The sequence below is a fragment of the Eumetopias jubatus genome, unplaced genomic scaffold (assembly GCF_037043125.1).
Source record: "Eumetopias jubatus isolate StellerSeaLion01/CBP00866 unplaced genomic scaffold, mEumJub1_p1.0 scaffold_7, whole genome shotgun sequence".
In the NCBI taxonomy this organism is placed as follows: Eukaryota; Metazoa; Chordata; class Mammalia; order Carnivora; family Otariidae; genus Eumetopias; species Eumetopias jubatus.
The window spans coordinates 101,093,425-101,118,255 of record NW_028274813.1 but is presented as its reverse complement, the minus strand read 5'-3'; the positions used below and the strand labels follow the sequence as shown (position 1 = coordinate 101,118,255).

The 24,831-nt window shown below is 41.4% G+C and overlaps 1 protein-coding gene across 1 annotated transcript in view; it reads left to right on the top strand.

Moving 5' to 3' along the window:
* Positions 1-24,831, top strand: part of RORA (RAR related orphan receptor A) — a 331,244-nt gene that overhangs the window by 153,535 nt on the left and 152,878 nt on the right. The window contains exon 2 of the mRNA XM_088024819.1: positions 5-34. Coding sequence (XP_087880945.1) covers positions 5-34 — 30 coding nt within the window. The remainder of the gene's footprint in view (positions 1-4; positions 35-24,831) is intronic.

Here is a 24,831-nt window from a genome sequence, read left to right as displayed (position 1 = left end):
CTAGGTATCTCAGTAACGAAGAAGACACATACATGTAAGTAATGCATTTTTTTTTTTATCCAAAGTTTTCTGAAGAGTTGGAATTCGCATATGTCTGGCTGCTGTGACCCTTCAAGTATAAACTAATGTTTCAGCTGTGATCCATGGTCAACAGAGGTCATACTTCTCTACCTGTAGTGGTTGGAAGTGGTACATCTCCACCTGTTCGTACTGAGTGTGTGTTAAAGAGAGTCTAGACGTAGTCTGATGAATTCTAGTGATTCAAGTCATTAGTCTTTAGAAAAAAATCATAAAATCTAGTCAGGAGGATCAATTAATTACTTCCTGATCACCCCTATTCTAGATCCTTCTTAGAAGAGCTGGTATGTTTCTAGGAAACATCACCTTGATTTCTTTTAAACTTTGGTCTCCTTTTCCTCACCACTAGTTCACGATTTAGGCCGTTTTGTACTTGTGTCTGTGGCGCAGAGATACTGACTGGGAATCTAGGTGCTGTCGCTCGACCATGAGTGTGGCCCACGAGGGCCCTGGTACATGGCATCGGTAGTTTGATGTGGAAATGTGCGCTGGATTTACACTCTGTATTCATTCCCACTTCTTAGGTTCAACTGCTTTCATCAGTTGCCTTCATTCGAACTACACCATAAGTTTACAGACTCACGTCAACGTAAAGTGTTGTGATTTTGCAATCTGAGCAATAATGTTTGACTGTGCTTTGAACCTCAGGATGAAACTAATCCGTCATTGATGCAGGCAGTCAGCTTTCACTGTACTTGACCAGCATATTTAGACTTTGAATTAATAGTGTCATTAGAATTCAATAACTATTTTAGACCACAGATATGTGCTACCCATGAGATGTGTTTGGGCATCCTTCTAAGGCAAGCAGTGGAGATATTTATGGCACAATTTAGGACTGACAAAGATGTGTCCCCAAATTTTTCCTAATTATGCTTTTAAAATTTTTGGTTTCATGTGAAACATTTGGGGGAAAAAAATCTGTGTAACATCAAAGTAGTTTATCTTGTGCCTCAGTTGATTCTTGAAATCTGCTCTTGGGTTTGTCTGTCTGTCTATCTGTATTTGTAGCAAACAAAAAAGCAAAAAAAAAAAAAAAAAAAAAAAACGAACAAAACCAACCAACCAACAAACAAAACCCACCCCACCAAATTCGATGGTGGCCTTTTAGGGCCCAGTCCTGCAGTTTCTCTACCTGGCTCTCCCATGGGCTTCAATGGAATGTTTGTTTGAGGAAAGAAGTAAAGGTCAGCCCGTAACGGACACATGATCAGGACAGCACCTCCGTCTCTGGATGCACGGTTCCCGCTGGCTGTCCCCCCGTCACGGTAGTCTGTGGCCCTTAGCTTTTTGGGGGTTGTTCTGTCGTCGTTGTTGTTGTTGTTCTTGCTGTTGTCGGTGCATAATTGAGCTCATGATGACTGAGAGATTGACAGTGCAGGAGACTGAAGTCCTCTGTATATCCGCAGGGCAGGCATGGTACAGAGCGCTTCCTTGCACAGCCTTGCCCATGAGCTCGTCCCTGGCCTGGAGGGACCCACTCTAGAGGTGGTAAGTAATTCAGTCTTTCTGCTAGCTCAGTCCTGGGCCTCTCCCGAATAGGAGCGGATGATTGTGCCTACTGTTTATGGTGGTTTGGGGTATGGACTCCTGGCCACCTGGCAATACACAGAAAGCCACTGACTATTTGCATTATGACTTGGCTCTTGGATGAGTGGATAAAACCACTAGTTCAACTCCATTGGATACAAAGAGTGCCCCTCTACTAATAAGACAGAGACCAGAGATGTTAGTAAATATATAGACCATCCATCCGTGAGGACCTTCAAGGAATTGTCATCCCTGAGAATAATTTCACTGGCCTATTGCAGAAATAATAACTCGTGGTCAGATTTAAATGCATAGAAGGATTTGGATGACAGCACGGGAGTGGTAGCTAGTTGAAGAAAAGCTGGTGTTCCGGTAAGAGGCAATATAACCAGGTTGGCCTTGCAGCAAAGGCTTAACTAACCCCATCAGATATACCTGCTTTAAAATGAAATCAAGATACAGCCAGAGTGGGTAGATTTTGATTGCCTTTCTAACTATGGAAATCAGCAGGAAAATTCCTAGATGTTAAGCATCAAGTAAATGTAGACAGACTTCAAATAAAGCTCGCTTTATGTAATTCAAATATCAAACTGACAAAAAGAGGTCAGAAATCACCTGGGGTTTTTTTGTTGATGTTTACTTTCATGATTTAGGGGAGAGGGTCCATGATAAAACAGACCAATGACAAGTTGGGAAGAATAGCAACCGAACGGAGAGTTGACACAAAACTTTGCACATGCCACAGAGAAATTGAATTGTCCAAGTTGCGTGTTAGTGAAAGTCTTCTACGCCACTTAAATGTGGAGATTGTTTTTGTCACCCAACTCAGCAGACAACCCATCATATTTCTGATCTTAGCATCTCTACAGGGCCTACAGCTTGTGAGGAGGAAGAAAATCAGTCAGTTCTTTCTCCCATTAACAGTCACCCAAATGACTTCTTCTTTAGCATCTGTCAGATTTTTCTTTGAAACCAAACTGTCCTACCTTGCCTGTAAGTTTTCTTAAGAGGTTAAATTCCAGCTCCTCTTAAAGCATCTTAACATCTGTTCTTCAAAAAGGTTCACTATCAGTGAAGTGTGTGAATTCATTTTTGTACCATCTCAAGACTTCCATTTTTAGCCAGAGTTCTGGAAACCTTGGTCAAGGCTTGACTACATAATCATCGACAGCTGAAGTCACCCGGCATTAGCAATTTCAATCTGGGTTTCCTAACTGGCCTCACAGAGCGATGGTTCAACTTACAAATTAACATGTACAGTTGCAGAATATATTATTAGACCAGAGTGTCAGCTCACAGGTACACCAGTCAGAGGTGCAAGAACCACAAAATGAATCTGAAGAGATGTGACACCTGATAATATTTTAGGCCACCTTGTTATCTAGAAAGCATAGGTATTGCTTCTTTAAAAAAAAATAATAAATAATAAATAAATAAAAATGCTTTGGGTGAGCTGAGCCAGAAATTCCCAGGAAAGGAAATCTGATTAGTAGCTTCAGAGGAATTCACGAGTGTGGTCTTTGGAGAAGTCAGATTCTCCTGAGTTCCTGAGAAGGGCACTGGTGGTGTTTGTCATTAACTTACCTGGCTGGTGGGGGAAGGCAAAGCTCTGAGGCTTCTAGTACAAAGTCATTGTGACCAAACTGGTCAGAGAATGCTTTCATTTGTGATATTCTTCAATTGGTGATAGGAAACGTTGCTGTTGGTTTTGGTATGTGAACAGAAAAGGAAGTTTTTAACTTGTGGGATAGGGACCTATCAGATAAATTTTACACTGTGGTGTAGAATTTCAGTTTAATCTTTGTGGTGATTATACAGCCCCTGTATTTGGTTGGACACTTTAAAGATTTGTGTTTCACCGGTTTGTTCTCGTGTCTTTCCTGCTGAAATGGTACCATGTTGGATAAGTATCTTTTTCATGGCATCAGTGGCTGATTTGGTTTTTATTATTTGCCAAGGACAACTGGTCATTTGCCCCTGACTTTTTAATCTCATTCTACTTGAATAGTTCCGCATACACTAAAATGTTAGAATGTGACAGATTTGGAGGTGAAAAAGTAACAAATGCAACAGATCCTCTTAGCTCTTTCCAGCTACTAGGGAAGTTTAGCATCATGGATTCATAACCTTAGGGTATATATCAGCCAACCACCACAGTGTAGACCCAAAAGTTACCAGGTAGGCTCCTGGATAGCTTCCAGGGGCAACAGATCCTTATCACGTCCTCCTGTTCTCATCCATGTTTCTATTCTTTATTCTTACGGTGTAAGCCTGTTCTGCTTGCTTTCTTCTACACTCAGGAACAGGCACTTACACACGCCTGAAAATTGCAGGGAACTCAGTAAAGCGCCAGGAAAATGTATCAGTTTAATCCGATTTAATGTCAGCTTTCCCCAGTAAATAACGAAGTAAAATATGCTTCTGAGTCTTCTGAAATATTTTAATTTTAACATGAATAGCCATTAAAGGCAATTTAGTACATTTTCAAATGTTTGTTTGCAGTAGGCTAATACCTAACATATAAAATTAAAGCACTATATTATTTGTAAAGAGAGTTTAGTTCTCAGTAGTAAAAATATTTTAGTACAAATCAGAATATTTCCTTGAGAAATAATCCTTTGTATCTGTAAAAAGAAAAAGTGTTTATTGCAGTCATTTAAAGTGGAATAGGTTAATGTATTCACTTTTCACCCCTAGAGACTTGGTTTTGAATTTGACTTAGAGAAAATTAGTTTTGAGGCCTCAACCTCCTCTCCTTAGGCATTTGTTGATATCACAAAACCAACCCAACAATTTGTCACGATTGTTGCCATTTACTCAGGAAGTCCAAGAACTAAAATAACCCTATTTTCTCGCTTTCTTTTCTTGTCCTTGAGGCCATTCCTTTTGATTGTAGACTCTTAACACAACACCAAACTTGGGGCTCACCCACACTATTTTCACAGTCCAGGAAAACTCAGGAACCATTCTTGGCAAAGCTAATGGAAGGTGCTTTGGTTATATAGTTAATAGGTTGCCGTGACAACCCATGTGATTCATGGTGTGACTCACAGCAAGTATAATTTCAATTGCTGCTGGCAGGGTGTATCATTAGGACGGGCCTGAGAAGAAGCCACACTGAACTTCCCTTAGTAGGCTTTCATCCAGATTCCATCTACCCATTGAGAAACAGAAAAGGGGATAACCCAGGGCTCGCAAAGTAGCCAAAGGATTCATTTCTTACGCAGGCTTCCTGAGGCTACTGGCCATCCCAGACATAAAGCTTGCTGCTGATGGTACATGACCAAAAATAGATGCTGCCCTCTTAGAGGGCTAACTGATGGACAACTATTTACTGAGGACCTACTATGTGCTGACAGGTTCTTTGCTCTCAAGGACCTTACAGACTAGGTTGAAGGTGGGGCCCCGGGTGGGGGCCGGGTGAATGGGGTGATTATAGTCACTGAAAACACGAATGCCTCGTGTACCATTTCCAGAAGATTCAGCTCACAACTGGAAAGCAGACTAAGCTGGAAGTGCGGGAGAGGAGAAAAACATTAGACGATCCAGGATTCTGGTACTGTGATCCAGGCATACAGCAGGATGAAAGGAAAGGGAAAGATTTAACCCTGGGTGCTGAACATTCTCCCGGGTGCTGAACGTTCTCCCTGCTGCTCATCTCCCGTTCTCACCCAGAGTCACACCTGTTTAGTCCCTTCAAAATCAACCAGCCCAAGGAAGTAAAAATCCCTCATACTGCCTGAAAATGTTTGCCTTGTTTAGACTCAGCCTGTGTGACTACAGCCAACCCTGCCTGAGCTTAACAAGATTTCTGTCTCATCATATTAAGATATAAATGGACTGCACTTGGCCCTGCCACTCAGTTCTTCCATCAGATCCATGAATTGAATTTGGAAAAGTATTTGTGTTCCCATTTCGTAACACAGGTTCAAAAGGGTGTATTGATCACTAGGAGGGAGAAAACACAAGTACCTAGCCTATCGGGTGCTGGCATGTACTTGATAGATGATATATTTAGTAAAACTCTTACACATGATTGGGTCGATCTTTAAAGAAGGCTGGGTGTCTGTCACAGAGTCTTGCATTACTTTTGGTTCAGTGATGGCAGGAATCTGGGATAGGAGGAGAAGTACCAGGAGATGGGAACTGCCACCCCTGAGCGGTTAATTCTAATAGTCCAGGTGCTCTGTTTAGTGCTTTACATGCATTATCTCATGTCATCTTCTCATCAGCTCCCTGAGCCTTGTACTACCTGCATCCCCATTTTGAATGAGACTATTTATCTGAGAGATCAGCAACTTAAAGAAGTGAAAACACTGGCAAATTCATCCAGCTGGTGTTGGGCAGAGCTGGGACTCATGCCTTGCACACACAGAAGCACCACACCATTCTCTCCAATCTCAACATGAGGCAATGTTGTGGAGCACTTACAAAGTGCTAGATGCTTTTCTGAGCACTTCGTAAGTGTTCGTTTATTTCATCTTTACCGCAATCTTGTCAGGTAGATCTTGCTGCTGTCCCCACTCTCCAGGTGGAAACTGAGGCCCGGGAGCCTATAGCCAGCTAGGATGGGATGGAGCCAGGATTGAAAGCCACTCCACAGAGCCTAAATGCTGCTACAGTAACAAATGTCATTCCTTAGAGTGGTCCTTCTACTCTAAACTATAGGAAGAAAGTCAAGGGTAACCATCATTCCTACAACTGATTCGGGTTCTTTAAACTTAGGACAGTTTTACCTATAAAGGCTTCTAAGCTTGGTGAACCAACTGATTATAAAAAAGGGGGATGTGGGGATGCCTGCGTGGCTCAGTCGTTAAGCCTCTGCCTTCGGCTCAGGTCATGATCCCAGGGTCCTGGGATCGAGCCCCGCACCGGGCTCCCTGCTCCGCGGGAAGCCTGCTTCTCCCTCTCCCGCTCCCCCTGCTTGTGTTCCCTCTCTCGCTGTGTCTCTCTCTGTCAAAAAATAAATACAATCTTAAAAAAAAAACTATATGAAAAAATTCATTTAAATTAAGTCGTCTGCATAAAACCATGCCACCTTCTTACTTTAAAATGATCATTACTTCTCTTTTTTAACCATCTAACCTAACTTATCAAAGAACCAGCATCCATTTAATATCATTGTTCATACAACTGAACTGATTCCATAATAAAATAGTTCAACATGGTTCCTTTTGCTTCCCAGATAGTTCTGTCCCCCACACTAGTAGTAATGTATATTTCTTATAGCATGAATCCATTTTCACTGCCACAAAGTCTTTAATGGACCTGGATGACATTTGTAACAAATTTGTGCATTACTCTTTTGTGAGACCATCTTGATAATTCATGTATAACTTTCATTGCCACTAAGAGGTAGTATGATTCAGGATACTGTGGTTTCTCTGAACCCTAACCAAAAACAAACAAAACCATGAAAGTAAAAAGAATGCCTTAGGGAGTTGAAATATGTATCAAAAGCATACATAAGAGAATTAAACATCTAGGTTTTGAGTATGCTTATGCATGCCTGAATTTAGCCTTAGATTTACAGTTATATCAGCTTCTCTCTTTATTGGGATCTGTGTCCAAAGGCATAAAAATGTAGGAAAAAACGGAGAATGCCAATGTGTTTGAAATATGAAGAAAGTTATTGTTTTACATTAACTTTTTTTATAAACTACACAAATTTTTTATAGTAACTGTCAGCTACACTGCCAGGAAGTTAGTATATTTGTAGTCACATGGTCCCCTTTGATTATAATTGATGTCCATATCTGCATGTTATGGTAACTGAGGTTTTTATTTCCAAGCTATTTGATTACCCTTTTTCCTGGATTCCCCACAGTGGAATGTTCTCCACTCACTCCACCTCCACCTCTGAGTAAACATTTATCCTATGCAAGAGTGATAGCTTTTTCCCTTGTTTGACTTGTTGATCTCCTAGGCATTCACTATAGCTCCTAATGTCTTAAGTAGTTAACAGCCAAGCATAATGATTAGAAGGCATATTGAGGAATAGAAAATGCTAGGATATGCAGGATTAAGCTTCAGATTCAGTGAAAGAGAGTTACTCTGTATATCTTTTATTTTAAATGTTATGTTTGTAGGAGAGAGGGAGGGGATTGTATGGTAGGTAATCCAGATCCCTGTAATACTGAGATCCGAAGAAGGAAAGCTGGAAAGCAGACCACAGCCACTCCCTGGAGGAAGAGCATGGGGATGGGAGTCAGATAGATCTTATTCACTTGAGATTTCTAATCCCTACTCTGTGCCTGGCACTGCGTTAGGCACAGGGTGGTATAGAAAGTTTAACTCCTAACTCTCACTCTCCAACAGATTATTCTGCATCTGAGGAGAAAGGACAGACCCCCTTGAGGAAATTTCCGTAATGACGGAATTGCAGGAAAATGCAGGGTTATCATGCAAGTTGGAGCTGGGGATGCTGGTGGTGAGCTGAGCTTGGTCTAGAAGGGTAGCAAGGATTAGGTGTGATCAGGTAGACCAAGGAGTGTTTGGGGGATGATTGTGTAGACCTGTCTAACTAGAATAGAGTATTAACAAGGAAAAGGAAGGACAAGAAGAGCGGAGATAAGGTTTCGGCTTTATCTCAGAACCAGTGGGGAGCCACAGAATGTGTGTGAAAAATACACTGACCTTTAAATAATGCTTTTATTGCCACAGTCATTTAGTGAGTGTTACATAAAGCAGATGTTCCCATACTTCAGTCCCTTTTCCGAAATCAGAAAGAATTCTTATCCTTAGATAGAGGTTCTTCTCTGGCCTTTCCTCTGATCAACTATGTAGCAAAAGTGCTTATGGAGCAGGAAAGATCTAGTCCAAAAAGGGAAGGCTGTTCTGATTATTAAAGAGAAAGAGTGTTTTACTTTTTCTCCATCTTCCCAGGTTTAAGGTCTAATTGTAAGACCAGTTCTTGCCGTTTCGTTGAAATCAGAAGAAAGAAATAAGCTTGAAAAATACATAGGCACTTTGAATTGCGTGGCTAATGGTCCTCCTGGCTTTCTTTCATTCCTGCTGTGAATTGGCTGGAAGCTACTGTAATACTCCAGGAGCCGATGTCTTTCCAACCCTTTTTAACTCAGCTGCACGCAGCTGTGTAAAAATTTGAACCCCAAATTCCAAACCTTGCTCACACCTTAGGTAGGCTAAGTACACTGTGTTGACTATTATTTTGTTCATCAGCACGAAGAATCTTTTCCCTCATGTAGCTGGACAGTACAATAAGGAGATAATTATACTTCCTTTTTCTCCTTGTTGGGATTTCTTAATTTTCCAAGAATGAGTCCCTATCGTTTCAGGTAAAGAACACGAAGATCCAGGTGAGGCCTTGTCATTGGCTGCCTGTTCACAAAAGTCTTCGGTATATAATGAACTATATCGCACTAACTGAGCTGTCTCTCTTACATGGTGTCTTTTTGTGTCGACAAAACTGAAAATTCACTTTCCCTCACCAAGTCGGGGCGTCGGGATAATTGATTGTTACCAGTCTCTGCTGTTAGTAGACAAGATAACACGGGTGCCTCTGGAGAACGGGCGAAAACTAAACTCTGTCCCCCGAGGCCAGTGAAATAGCTGTTTGGTCCCTTGTGTGAAACTTCCTAATAACTTAACTGGGCAGCCTCTGGGTCCCTGGAGGGTTTCTCCACAAGAGTATTCCCTCTCTTTGTTAAGATTGCTTATTAAAAATGATTTTATAATGAAGTTGCCTCAAATAGCATCTCTTTTCCTGGTTGTCCTTGAAGCTGTGGTGAAGAATCTTAGAGACAACTGTCTAGGGTTTTTCTCCTTGTTAAAAACTTCTCTCTTACCACTGTTACTCTTGATTTTTTAAGGAGACACAAAGTCTAACTGACACAAGCCCCTCTCTGGTTGATTATGTCGCTTAAAACCCGGTGCAAGGCATTATTGGTAGTTAAGCTTGTCCTTCCGGGCTCAGGAATCGAATTGATCTGCATGGATGGAGGACATTTAAGTCTGTGGTGGGAACAAGACTGTCGGGCTTCCCTGGAAGAGCAGCGGCTAGGGAATGTGATTGCTAACTCTGCCCCTGACTCCATCAAAACAGTGACTTCCAATTATTTTCTCTCTTTGGTCCTGGATTCCTCCAATATGCAAACTAACCGGTTTCCTGCCATGAGGGACTGTCATGAAGAGGAATCAAATAATAAAAAAAATTAGTATTGCATTCCTTGCTATCCAGGCACTGTATAGATTCAGACTTCTAACAAATGTGGGCAAGTAGGAGAAAAAATCAGTTTTTTTGTTGTCCATATCATCAGCTTGACTTTTGGGCTTGAAGAGGCTTCAATATGCTGGTATATTTATTGACTTATTTATTTTTAAAGATTTTATTTATTTATTTGAGAGAGAGAGAGAGAGCAAGAGAGAGCACGAGCAGGGGGTGGGGAGAGGGAGAAGCAGACTCCCCTCTGAGCAGGGAGCCCGATGCAAGACTCGATCCCAGGACCCCGGGATCATGATCTGAGCCGAAGGCAGACGCTTAATCTTCTGAGCCACCCAGGCACCCCTGTGCTGGTGTATTTAATATAAAGAATGATAAAGCAGATGTCAATAGGGCTTACCATTGGAAACATCTACTTCGGACTTGGTGTCCCAGTGGCCAGGTGACTCAGGAAACAGCAAAACATATAAAGTTGTTAGTGACAGATTCAGCTTGAAATATTTTTCTAACTTTAGAGCTTGTCAGACAGTGAATCCACAGAGCAGAGTATTCCAGATGCAGCTTGGCACTCCTTTTGCTCTGCAGTGTGAATATAGTACACCAATAGTACGAGGGACCACTGTGAATCTTTTAGTGGAGAGATCAGTGTGGTCTAGCTGTGCTAAGAATTATGGCGTGCTAAGTTGTGCTAAGAACATGCCTTGGCTAAAGGCTGTTCTCTAAGACCAGGTATAGTAGAAAACACTACCTTTCTATGCAGTGATTTCTGCTCCCTCCTTTCTCAAATAAAAAGAAAAGAAACAGAAGGGCGCCTGGGTGGCTCAGTCGGTTAAGCGTCTGCCTTCGGCTCAGGTCATGATCCCAGGGTCCTGGGATCGAGCCCCACATCGGGCTCCCTGCTCCTTGGGAAGCCTGCTTCTCCCTCTCCCGCTCCCCCTGGCTTGTGTTCCCTCTCTCGCTGTGTCTCTCTCTGTCAAATAAATAAATAAAATCTTAAAAAAAAAAAAAAGAAAAGAAACAGAAAGACTATGACCTGCTCTGGAATCCCACTGCCAGCAGGATCTTCTTATTCCACCTCCTTAATAACCTTCTAGTGCTTTCCAATACCTGAGGAGTCTACATTTCTTAGTATGGCGCTCAAGGGCCTTTACAATCTGGTCTTAATCTTTCTACCGCTCATTCCCTGACTTCTATGCTGGCAGTTTCTAGAAGATTATACATGGGCAGGGCGCCTGGGTGGCTCAGTTGGTTAAGCGACTGCCTTCGGCTCAGGTCATGATCCTGGAGTCCCGGGATCGAGTCCCGCATCGGGCTCCCAGCTCAGCAGGGAGTCTGCTTCTCCCTCTGACCCTCTCCCCTCTCATGCTGTTTCTCTCTTGCTTGCTCTCTAATAAATAAATAAATAAAATCTTTAAAAAAAAAAAGATTATACGTGGGCATACCTCAGTGCCTTTGCTTCGGTTGTATCTTGTTTGTCCTGGAATGCCCTTCACCGACTTTTGCACCTGTAGAATTCTTACTGCTCCACCAAAGGCCTACACAAATAGCATCTGCCATGCAAAGCCTTCTCCAACCACCTGCCCTTGTTAAACTGTTACTGCAGCTTCTCTGCCCCCCCCCCCCCAGCACATGGTTAAGGTGACAGTACCGAAAGTATATTGTGGAATAGTTGTTGTTTATGTAGCTTTCTCCTAGATATGCTTTAATTATGTTTATATCCCTTAGGCTTTAGCACAATGATTGGTATCCACTATGTGTTCAATTAATATCTGTAGATTGTAAATAAGTGTGTGTGTGTGTTTATGTGTGTGTGTACATGCACAATTTTATGACCTCACATTCTTCTTGCAAATTGGAGTCTAGGGAAAAACAATAATCTTTTCATTGTTAACAGCTAAAAGGAAGAACAGGTATTTAATACTTGAAATTCTCGTGTGAGATTTGTTCTATATTATTTTGGAAACCAATACTACATCTCAAAGGGCTTCTTGATGTCTGGCAACTTAGCCTATGTATCTGGAGTCTCAATTTTAGGACTGATTGCTTTAAAGTTTCTTTTTGCAGATTTAAGACTGCATCTCATCCAGAAGGCTTAAGAACACTTGCTTTTATTCTAAGATGAAGAACGTGTTATTTTTCTGAGTGACCTCTTAAACACCATTTGTCTGCATTATCAATACAAGATTTTATAAACTAGATAATCAAATCTACAGAGTGAAAAAGAAAGAGACATTTTCAGTTACCATTGGCATCTATTTAAAGGCAAAGGAGGGGGCATCAGTGGCTCAGTCGGTTAAGCGTCCAACTCATGATTTTGGCTCAGGTCATGATCTCATGGGTACTCGGATCCAGTCCCACATCGGGCTCTGTGCTCAGCGGGGAGTCCGTTTGAGATTCTCCTTCTCCCTCTGCCTCTACCCCCACATACTCATGCTCTCTTTCTCTCTCTCTAAAATAAATAAATAAATCTTAAAAAAAAATAAAATAAAGACACAGGAGAAAACTACCTATGAGAGAAAAAAATTGGCCAATCTCTCCAGAAATGGAGAGTATATTCTGTCAAGGAAAATATCCTGTATTTGTCTGGTCTGGAGAGGGAAAAGTGATTGTAATATGTTAAACAATTTGGGAAGTAGATGTTTTGGTAATCCTAGATTACTTACTGAGTCTTAAGGTAAATTCTGGAGATAAATGGCATTTATTTGTTCAAAGTCAGAGCACGTGACATTGCTATGTTTATCTGGTCTGGAATGTAAGTGTGTTTCCTTAACTCAGCAGGGACCAATGATTTCAAAACTCTGGCCCACTTCAGAAGTAGCTGCTCACAACCATGGTTTCTGTCTGCTTTTCCTTGGAATCCTCTGCCTTTTAAGCTTTATGAGCGGTTTCTTCCCTTCTTTTGTTTGTAACTTTTTCTTGAGTCAAAACAAGAGGAGCCAAATTATCCCCTGCAGTATCAATTCCTTGAGTGGAAACCTTGCTTATAAATGAGAGGATGAGAGGTGACCCAATAAAAGAATCTATTTTTATTTTAATTTTAATTTATTTCCTGGTGGCCCTTTATGCCTCCTTAGGCAATGACCTAACCAATTCTATCTTAACACTGATTTTTTTTTTCCTCCCAAGGTCAAAAAGCACTTTGGAATTATTATAAGAGGAGAGTAAATGTTTTCTTGCCTCTAATGGGCAAGGGGAGAAAGTCCATCCCTTCATAGGAAATGTGAAGTCTGGCTTTCTCATTCTGTCGTGAGGCTTCTATCAGCAAGCTAAAGGAGACCAGGAGGAAGGAAGAAGATCTTTGATTTCTGATGGAAACACCATCTCTTGTGGCCTCTTTCATCCCTCTCCTTTCTCGGATGGGAGTCTTTAATAACGCAGTGAGAGGAGCGGTCTTCCTTTTTGTGCTGCAGTTTCGCACAGCCAAGTGCAATCAAAGTCGAAACTGTCCTAGAAGGCACTCAACCTGTGGTTCTCCAGGTTGGACAAGGGACAGCTGTCACACCATCACACATAAATCCATGCCCTCACACTCCCCACCCCCCTACCCCCACCACTCATGCTCACACAAAAGAGTTCTGACTGATATCTCTAAATCAAAGAACTTTCCATGGCCTGATTTGTGGAAGTTACCTAGCCCTGCCTATAACTGGGGTGATTTGAGATTTGGGAAAATGTTCTCATTTTCATTATGGGAGTCACTGGGGGACCGTATCATTGAGAAGAATATGCGTTTATTGCCCTAAATTGCCTTACCTGAGATGCTACTGGTATGTTTCACTTAAGTTAAATTTCTAATGAACAAAATGACCAGTGTGGGTCCCATTCTCAGAGATTCTCCTTGTGCTTAAGGTACTCTTTAATGGTCAGAGTTTTACTTATAAGGAAAAATTCTAGAGGGTTGAGTTAATATGCCCCCAAAACACAGAAAAGCCAACTTCTAACATTCTGCATACGGTCAAAGGATCTACACACTGTCCATGATTCGTCTATAGTCATACAATAGTAAAACCTCATCACAAAGTTTCTTACGTTGTACGATCACCATTAAGTGAGCTCACCTGGTCATGCCAACCTAGAAAACTTCTGGAACCAACCCTCTTGGCATAAAGGCCAGGCTGGGTCTACGTCACACCAAATAAAGTAAAGTTCTACCATATTCTCATCTAAAGTTCATCATGATTCCCAATTTGTCACCCCCACCTTTAAATAAATGGGTAGCTTGGTTTGGGTTCCCCAGAGAACAGACTCTGAGATGTGCATATAGGAAGTTGATTGGGGAGTGCTCTTAGGAACAACACCGTAAGGGGCGAAGGGGCTGGATTGGGCAGGAGAAACTGACCTGTCATGCAGTTGCAGCCTGAGTTCAGCAGATGCCACAGGGAGATGAGAAGCAGGGGTAACCCTTGAGAGATGTCCTAAATTGAGGCAAGGGGACTGGATATTTTACCCTACATCAACCAGCCACGGGATGCCAGCCGCCCACAGGGAGGGGCTTAACAGTTGGGCAAGGCAATTTCCCCTTCGCTGAAGGCAAGTCTCGGGTGTGAGCCATTGGCAGTCAACACTCTGGGGCCCAAGGAGAATAAGGGCTTCGATCCTGGAGGGAGGGAGGGATCTGGGTGGCACACCACAGTATCACTATAGGGGGGCCAAAATAAACATTAAATTTACCTTCTGTGGAAAACATGTTTGCTGTATTTGAAATGACACACATTTTATTGCTTAACTAGGATGTAAACTAATAAAATATATGCTTGGCCTCAGCATTATAGTATACCAGAATTGCAAATGCTAAAGAAAAAAAAATGTGTTTTGTTGTTGTTGTTGTTTATTTCCTGTTGAATACGGCTCTTCGTTAGAATTTCTGGTCCTGGATGTATGCATTATAAATCATATGCTTGTACAATTCCACGTAATGTTTTATTTTTCTACGCATGGACATTCCAGAGAGTTAACACATTTTTCTCAATTATAAAAATAACACATTTCCAACTCTTTCAGCTCATGTAAAATGTATTCATATAGTAACAAAGAGAATGCCTGCAAAGAACTAGTTATACATATTACATGTTACTTTTCAGATTTTGACAGTTGACTCCTGTCTTACATTTGAGATATAGTGTCTGAAATATTTTGCAGGACGTATTGTGTATATAATGTCTCTCTTTTTAGTGGTTTATGGAACTCCACCCTCATTTTGCCTGTTAGCAACTACTTGCAGGTGAACTCAGGATTAAGCTGGAGATTTAGTGGTGGCTGTCAAAGATGAGAATCGTCATGAGCCAATAAGCCCATCCCCCAACCGTTGCCTTAAAAGAAAAAGCTTCTCAGGAGTAATTAGTGATAAGGTACAGAATGAATTTAGTTTCATTCCTCAAAATTTTGACCTAAACTCTGATTTAGTGAAATTTGACTTCAGTTTGACTTCTAAGAATGAGAGTTCCCAATATGAAAAAATCAATCCAAACTGTTTTCATGGAGTATTAATATCAGGAGAGACAGAACTGTTTCCACTCTTTCCTCCTTGGTTCGAAATACATCTCCCACCACCAACTTCAACATTCTAAAGTCCCAAGTTTTCCTTCCTGTAATTGTCATCATTCAGAATACCCCTATTCCTTCCAGAATGGGAAACTCGAGACACCTTGCAGATCTGAACAAGGGCTTTCCAGTTTCAGAGATCCTGAAGGTTCAGACAAATATCTGAACCTGTAGAGTTCAGATGGAGTCAGGGTTTATCGAAATGGAATGCAATCGGTATTGCTTTCCTAGGTTTAGTTTCTGTGCCTCTGCCTTGGAAAAGAGGGGCCCTTTCAGGTAGATAGTGAAGTTAAATCAGATTATTCTTTCCCTTATTCAAAGAGAATCAATAGATTGGAGAAACTCTTTACCTGGTCTGAAAGCTTCCATGGTTCCAGCAGCTCCTACCTGGAAACATCCCTAGCCATTCTTTTGGAAATCCCTGTGTCTGAACCCTGTGAAAGGGATTCTGCTGGTGCCCGTGGATGTCAGTGGCAGCCTGATCAGTCTGGCCTGGGTATTACCATAAAAATTACAAGGTCCTGACAGCAGTTTTTCAAGTGGCAAAATTACTAGGAGGACAATCTCCTGTAACTCACTCTTGGGAGAGGAAACCCCCGTATCCTCTACCAAGTAACCCAACTGAATTTGCCATTTCTCAGATGTCTGACCCAACCCATCCGATTACATGCATTGTGTAACCACTCCACTTCTTTACAAGACATGCTGCTGATAGTTAGTGTAAATTACAGTGATTTTTTTAATATAAAGGTAGCTAATGAACTGAAATGTAATGTAATTGCTATTTTCAATGGACAGGATAAATGTGCTTAATTTTTTCCTGGAAAAAATAATAACTCCATATATATGTAAATGGCTGTGTGTGTGTGTGTGTGTGTGTGTGTGTGTGGTTTTGCTTTTTTTTTTTTTTTGCCAGAATTTCAGTGAGTGATTCACATTACTGTCAATTATACGCCCTTATTATGTATTACAGCCACCAGGCAGCTGTCCAGGAAAACACAAGTCTGAAAATGCTTCTGTTTTAAGAAAATTAAATTCATCGTTGCTCCTCCTATATGGGCATGTGCAACAGGCAGGAAGCCTCCACTTTCTTGCCAAAGAGAGGGATAAGGCCTTGCCTACTTTATCTGGATTAAATTGCCACTCTGACATCTTGAGATCTTGATACCAATGCCCAGATACAGGGCTTGGTTTTGGTTTCTAAATATTCTTTTGTTGTTGTTGTTGTTGTTTTGTTTGTTTGTTTCCGTGTGTGTTACAAAACACAGATTGGTGTTATAAAACAGTATTTCTAGTTATGAGTCACAGCAGTGCCTGTGTGTTACCAGAGAGGCTGCATGAAGGCTGAATGTAGAAACTGTTCACTTTCCTCCTCCCCAGAGCCAGTTTATGACAGCTTAGGGCTCTTTGCCCTATTTACAAAGCAGGCCTCATTGTCACCCTATTCAGTCAGATGTCTCTTTTTTTGAAGTTTGGGTAAAACTACAGCTGAAAATGCTACATCTGCTTTGCGACTGCTCTATAGTCCAGGAAATTCAGCTTTTATGTGGGCAAAATGAGGGCTGCTAGGCTTTCTCAGATGTATTCTTCCTGGGAATCTTAAAAAGTTTAACAGAACATCTTTAAGGAAGGCAGGTAAAGTGGCCTAAATCGTTGATGCATTTGAGAAAATTATGAGAATTAGTTGATATATTTCCAGTTCTGAGTCTTTAACTACATTTGAATCTGATTCATAGAATCAGACACTTCAAATAATGAAATATTTAGTAGCTTTGAAGCTGGGCTTCACAGTATCTGTGTTCCAGATACATTGTGTCTAAGTAATGGTGGACTCTAATATAAACATTTGAAAGACAAAGGATTTGGAATTGAGTGAAATCAGTTTCACCTCTACCCTTATTTAGATGCAGATTCAAGCCAAAAGTTGAAAAAGAATTTTTTTTAGATGATGGATGGAATTTGGATATGGACTGGTATTTTAGATGCTATTAAAGAATTATTTCCTTAATATTGTCAGGTGTAGTAATGACATGGTAGTTGTTTTTTTAAAAATCTCTATGAGAGATGAAGACTGAAGTAGTTAGGAGTGAAATGACACGATATCTGAGATTTACTTTAAAATGCTCCAGGAAAAAAACTATATTGAGGTGGGGCTGGGAATAGGTGAAACAAAGTAGCAAAACATTTATTTTACCAAGAGGGAGAGAGGGAGTCCATGGAGCTGTATTACACTATTCAAGTTTTGTGTAAACCTGATATTTTTTTTTAGATTAACTTTTTTTCACCTTCTTGTCTGTGATTTCTGAGATGATTGTATTTACAAAGGAGATTTGACCACCTTGCGTAATTAGTATTTGATGAGAAAAAGGTGATACCAATGAGCGTCGCAAGTTCAGAAAGTTGATAATGTTCTCTTAAACGGCATAAATCCCTGCATCTCTAGAAAAATTATGCATTAATTGTTAGCATACATGTTAATAAAAAATTACCTTTTAGAATAAAGTTCCCTCACCTTTGCTTCAGGTTGGAAAAGGATATTCGTGTTAGCTGCTCTTGTTTTTAAGTCTTTCCAATGTTCTGGTCATGAAGACCCAGATTTGCGAGTGGACCAGAGAGTGAATAGGGTGGTCCGCACCTCCCCTATGTGAGGTGGGAACATTTTCTCAAGGAGGTAGAAAGCATCTTGTTCAGAGGCAGTTCCACTTGCTTTTACAGAAGTAGAAGCAAGACTGGAACCCTTCGACTCTGTCATACCACCTCAGTCTCGTCCTTTAAAATACTCATTAACAAGCTACTCTCTGGGGATCAAAGCAGTTTTCTAAATCCAGACCAGGGACTGCGTGCAAGATGTTCATTCCAGTAGTGTGGCCCCAAATTATCTTTTCCTTTATTGAACGCCATTTCCAAGTTGTGTGATAAGTCCCAGAAGTGATGGTTTTTAATTCTGTTCTTGTTAATGTTCTGCAGCCCGTTTACGGTGTGTTCTTCTTCCTCCTCTAGCTTTCATAGACTTTCCATTAGCGACGGTCAATAGACTCAGATGACAGTCTAGGCTGACAGGAGGATGCACTTGGCCAAGTAATTCCACCAGGACCATGAGCCACTGCAGTAATGCCTTTCCAAACCTTTCATAATTGAAGGTGAAATTCCAAACATCACAATTGAAATAGGGACGTTTTTCTTCAAATGGAAAAATGAATTCTGTTTTGTATTTGTGGCCGAATCCTTTAAGCTCAGACTTACCTGCTAAATTTTGTCTCCTTTGCATTGTACTTCATAATAGCTCGTTGGGATAAAGTAGAGGATCCGATTGGCATTTATAAAATAATTGTTACCTAGTCCTTTCAAGAGTTTTACAAAGAGCAACCCTCTGATTCTTTAAAGCATAATAATACAAATAGATGGGGAAACAGAAATAGAGACAGAAGGACTTTGCCCCATTGATATGGTCTGTGAGGAGACCAGCCACAGGGGTTGGTCCTCTCTTTCTCCTATCCATTACTCAGAACTCTGGCTTCTCTTGTCTGTTGGATGCCCAGGAAATACAGATTTCATGTATTCATTCAAGAACCATCCTGACCTTACCGAACTCCTAATATGTAGAAGGCAGTGGGGATATAGAAAGAAAACATTGGGGTGCCTGGGTGGCTCAGTCGGTTGAGTGTCTGACTCTTGGTTTCAGCTCAGGGCATGATCTCAGGGTCCTGAGATTGAGCCCCATGTCGGGCTCCACGCTGGGCATGGAGCCTACTCAAGATTCTCTCTCTCCTTTTCCCTCTGCCCCTCCCCCCCATGTGCATGTGCGCTCTCTCTCTCTCTCTCAAAAGAAAAAACAAAATAAAATAAAATTTTAAAAAGAAAGAAAATATTGACTCTCTACCCCCACCATCACCCCATTTTCTTGGAGGAGACAGGGACACAGAAATGGAAAAGTACACAAGTACACAATCCAAGTGCTTTGGATACAAGTGCTAAGGAAAGAGATGGTATAAGATCTGCCCCCCACAGGGGGCTCCTGAAAATCATGTTGGATGGAGAGCTAGCCGAGTAATATTTCAAAGGATGAAGGAAGGTGAAGGAACAGCTGAGAGAGCATTCCAGATAGAGGTAAATAGAAGTGTGGTGTGAACACCTGGCTATTTGTCTGTGTCCAAGGTATACTTAATCCTGAGGACTTGAAAACTCATTTCATCTTTCACTTTTTTTTTTTTTTTTGCAAATTATACCTCCTAGAAGATACTTACTTAACTTATTTCGAACTCAAGATAATAATCCTATAGAGGAGTCTATGATTAGCCAGATGAAAACAGGGAAGTACTTGATTTCCATTTCAGGCTCCCACGGGGAAGTTTTGAAGAGGTCCCCACTCTGGCTTAGCTTCTCAAGAATTGGCTTTGTTGTCAATACAGGGAGGTTTGTTCCTTTTTTGGACCTTCAGCGGCAGTGTAATCTAACAGGGGAGTAACTCCTGTAGTCTTCCAGGGGTCAAAGAATCAGCTTCCCTTGGTTTTGTTCATGGAAATATGCTTTGTCCCATTGTCCAGAGCTGCTCATGGATTCCTAATTGGTCGTTGACATGGAGAAGGCTGGTTTTCTCTGGCAGGTTGGCAGAAGCATCATAAGCCACAGTTAGACGCACTGAGATGTCCATATCCAAAATAAGAGAAGAAGGGGAAAATGGGGAGATAATGGGGGATGTGGGGGAGGAGGAGGAAGAGAGAGAAAAGTAGGAAATGCATGCGTAGCTTTAGAGATCACCCAGAGACTTCTTACATGAGCTGACCTTCCAGCTATCAATCTGGAGACAAGGCCTTTTACTTTGTTCAGGAAACCCTGGAGATTTGTGGTTTCTAATATTCACGGTGCTGTGTGCCAACCCACATAGCCAATTTTGCAAGCAAGTAGTGCTGCCGACGCATGACCCATATTTCTCACAAATCCCACTATTCAGTGGTCTTTCTATTCTTCTAATTATACCAAAAAGAGAGTCTCTAGTGGGTAATAATCTCTCTTTGCTTATACTTTGTAGTTGGGTTCCAAACCAAGACCTTTCCTCTATCACAGCTTGAGTATGTTATTTTTATTTTAGAGCCAGTCACGACTAATGGAGGGGGGGTGGAGAGAGTCTCTTGCCCTCCTGGGGTGGTGGTCAATGGATTTATCCTTTACCCTTCCTTCCTTTTCAACCCAGTGCCTCATTTGGTTTGGCTTGCCTGGGCAGACGGGGAGATACCTGCTCAGAAGATCTCATTCAGCATGCATTGTGTGGTCTGGCTTGGTGGTTTATTTTTTTCAAGTCAGATACTCAAATAAGGTACGTTGCAAAATCCTTTAACTAAATTATAATGCAAACACTTGGTTTCAAGGAATCTTGAAAAAATGAATAATTTCACTATTTAATAAGTGATTGCTATTATAAAAATGAAAACAAACGAATCTCAAGGGTCAGTGATTTAAAGATTCCTTTCTAATCTATAACTCTTAAGTTGAGCTTATCTCTGTTGACTTTGCGTCATAATTTTTTATGTATCATCTCCCCTAGACTGTAAACATCTTGAAGGCAAGATCGGTGTCTGTTTATTTTTGTGTGCCTCAAACTCCTTATACCATCATCTAATGAAGCAAGGCAGATGGGGATGTACATTGGATCTGGGACTGAGACCCTGGGTCTGCTGTCTACCAGACAGCCTGACCTGGCAAACTCCAAATGGGCCTCACTTTCCCTCATCTGCAAAGTAAGGAAACAGGACTAGATGATCCCCAAGGTCTCTGCCTTCCTAACTTATGAGTCAGAGAGTCAGTTAGATCTTGAATTGGGAGAACTGGAGTTATTTTCAGGCGTTATCATTAATTTTTCTTTGTTCCTGTATCTCAAAAATGAATCACCTAAATTTCTCCACTTTGGTAGAAGGTATTGATTTTACCCTCTATGATAAATCGAAAAGAATCCTGAATGAGAAGTTACTGTAAATCACTAATATAACCATTAAGTGTTAATAAGTTCCTCAGGGAAACTAGTCTTCAATCAGCCAGAATAGCTTAATTTATTTTTCTTTAAATTAAAAGACTTGCAAGATATGTGCTACAGTGAGCACTGTGAATTGTGTAAGACTGTTAAATCACAGATCTGTACTTCTGAAACAAATAATGCAACATATTTTAAGAAAAAAGTAAAAGAAGAAGATAGCAGGAGAGGAAGAATGAAGGGGAGTAAGTCAGAGGGGGAGACGAACCAGGAGAGATGATGGACTCTGAAAAACAAACTGAGGGTTCTAGAGGGGAGGAGGGTGGGGGGATGGGTTAGCCTGATGATGGGTATTGAGGAGGGCACATTCTGCATGGAGCACTGGGTGTTATGAACAAACAATGAATCATGGAACAGTACACCAAAACAAATTATGTAATATATGGTGATTAACATAACAATAAAAAAAGAAAGAAAAAAAAAAAGACTTGCAAGAACTGAACAAGTAAGAGAGTCCCAGAAAAGGTGAGGTATACTCCTGTGATCTGCAGTCTGTGGCCAAAATATGTGTGGTATGTGCATCTGTGTCTGAGGTTGGAGGGTTCTCTCCTTTGCTCTTGTTTTGTTTATATGGGTGAAATCTGATTGAAATTAACATCCAGGGAGGGACAGAATGCAGACCAGGTGGGAGACTGACTTCTGTAGAAGGCTTTGGGAAGGGATGTGGGGGGTGGTCACATTTCTGCACTGGCTCTGAATGTCATTTATTCCACCATTTACTTGTTGAGCGCCTACTGTGTACCAGACATTCTTCAAGGTGCTGGTATTTGCGAGTATTGCACAGTATGGATGCTGCCTCTTCTTCCTCCCTGCCTCCCTGGTGCTTTGAGTCCCTGGAAGCACTAAATAGATATTGTAAAGGAATTGGCCTCTAAATGCTTTTTATCATGCCCTCTGGTCTCTTCCACCTGCTCCCAGGAAAGAGCTTGCTAGCCCTGAAGAGCTAATACAAAGCTGCCTAAATTCTGGGGCCATGTCATGGGTAACTGGGCAATCGTACACCCAGCTGAGTCTTAAAAAAAAAAAAAAAGTTTTTCTCGTCCTCAGAAATCAGGAGTTTTTTAAACCCACAAATGTTGCCATGAATTGGGTACATTATATTTTCATGATTTCCTTCCTTTACATTTTCAATCCATTCAGTAAATATCAATTTACGAGTCCGTATTATATGCCAAGCACTACCCTGGTCATGAGAGATGGGATAAATAGGAAGCCAGTTCATTAGTTTCCTAATGCCTCCATAATAAATTACCACAAGCATGAGGCTTAAAACAACAATTTATTCTCTTAAAGTTCTGGAGGGCAAAAGTCTGAAATCAGTTTGATTGGGCTAGAATCAGGGTGTTGGCAGGGGTAGTTCCTTTGAGAGGCTCTATGGCTTCCTGACTTTCCCAGCTTTAGATCCACCTGTATTTTTTTCCTTATCATGCTTCTCTCCTTTTCCAAAGCCAGCAACATAAGCATCTTTCAGCCTCTCTCTGTCCCTCTGCTTCTGTGTGTCTCTGACCCTCCTGCCTCCCTCTTATAAGGACCCTTGTGATTACATTGGACCCACCAGGATAATCCAGAATAATCTCCCCATCTCAAGGTCCTTAACTTAATCACATCGGCAGAGTCCCTTTTGCATCTAAAATAACATAATGACAGCTTCGGGGGACTAGGAGGTGGCCATCCTAGGGGGAGGAGGGGCCATTTTTCAGCCTACGGCAACAAAGCACACAGCCTTCTTCACCTCAGAGAGCATAGGTTCTAGTCACATGGGCAAGGAAAAACTGGGGTTGATTTTTTGTTTGCTTGCTTGCCTGCTTGTTTGTTTTTGATGCTTTATTTTAGCCATAAAGTTTCAGTGGAAATAAATATGGAGAAATATGTCTGTTAAATTCAAATTGTGTCAAGGTGAAATATAAATCTTCCTCTTATAAAATGCTACCTTCAAAACAGAACATTAACTGTACCATCAAACATAAAAATCTGAACTTGCATAATCCAGATTTCAGCATGAAATTATTGGAATCTTTATTTGCAAAGGGAAGAAAGAAGACTTCTCTCTCCTTAGACTGTGAGAAACTTCGGTCAACAAGTCTTTATCCAGTAGCTACTTTGATTAAAATGATAGGCATTCTAAATCCCAGCTATCCAAAGAGGCAGCTTTCCTGCGAGAAGAGACGCCACTTCTTCATCGTAAGTGCTGGCTACAAAGGTCAGGGTTCTCCTGGTAGAATTCATGCTCTCGTTGAGACTTTAGTTGTCCCCAAGTTCTTTGTAGTTTTGAAAATTTGAACATGAAAAATATTGCCCTAGGGTATTCGAAACATAAATTATAACATAGGCAAAAAAGAGAACCGACTTGGAGAGGGAGGATCTGGCTACAAAGCAAGAAATATAATATCAGAGGCAAAAAAAAAAAAAAAAATGAGGCCAGGTGGCTAAAACATGGCCTGCTAGGCAGAGATAGTCAGATTCTGCACCCAAAGCCACCACCAGCCACCAAAAGAATACAGTGTAACGAAAAGTCTAGAGGCCGCAGAGATATCATCGTGGGGTCCCGCTTCACCTCTACTACCACATAGGAGTCATGTGGCCGTGAGCAGGCTACATAACCTTCCTGAGCTTCATCTGTAAAATGGGGACATAATAGTACCTAATTGAATAAGTAAGATCTGTGGGTGCCAGCCGATGCTTCCCCAGAATCCGGCTGATCGATGGGCAGTCAGCGATGACAGTCATTTTGTAAGCAGGGTGAGGATGGTAGTCCCGGCCTGGGCACTCCCACCACACACGCCCTACGCATGATGGCCTTCATCTTCTGCGGCCCTCCCCCCATGTAAGGCTGCCCTTGATACTCACTTTGGCCAAACAGAAGTTACCATTTGCAAGGTACACTTATGATTTGCTTCATGTCCCAGGCATGTTCAGATACACACACACACACACACACACACACACACACACACACACACACAGAGTCCCCCAGAGGTTGACCCTGTGTCTGTGACTCATACGTGGCAGCCAATTTTCCAAGCAAACTCAAGCACTCTAACAAGGGTTTGGGCTTTGCCCAATCAGTTGGGATTTGTCTGCAGGCTCATAGGTCATTGCCCCTAGTAAGCTAAAAAATTCACTTTCAAAGTGGTTCATAACCTGTAGAAATGAAAGCCCACAGTGTAACATCTCAGGTAAAAAATCCAGTGTCACTCAGATCAGGCTTACCAGCTGAACTCTGGTGATTATGAAGTGAACTCTGTTGTTGGAAACCTGCGTGAACATTAAAGTCTGTCATCACTTTTATTGGCAGGTGCCACAGGCTCAGACAGCAAGAGGGCAAGGTGGGAGAGTACTGCCGAGCTGGTCAAACAGAAACAATGGGGAGAAGGAGAGCAAGAGGCAGCAGAGAGAATTTTGATTTTTCTAAAAATGGAACTATTTGTGTAGTGGGAAGTAATGAAAACTTATGGCCATGTGGTTTGTGTTAAAT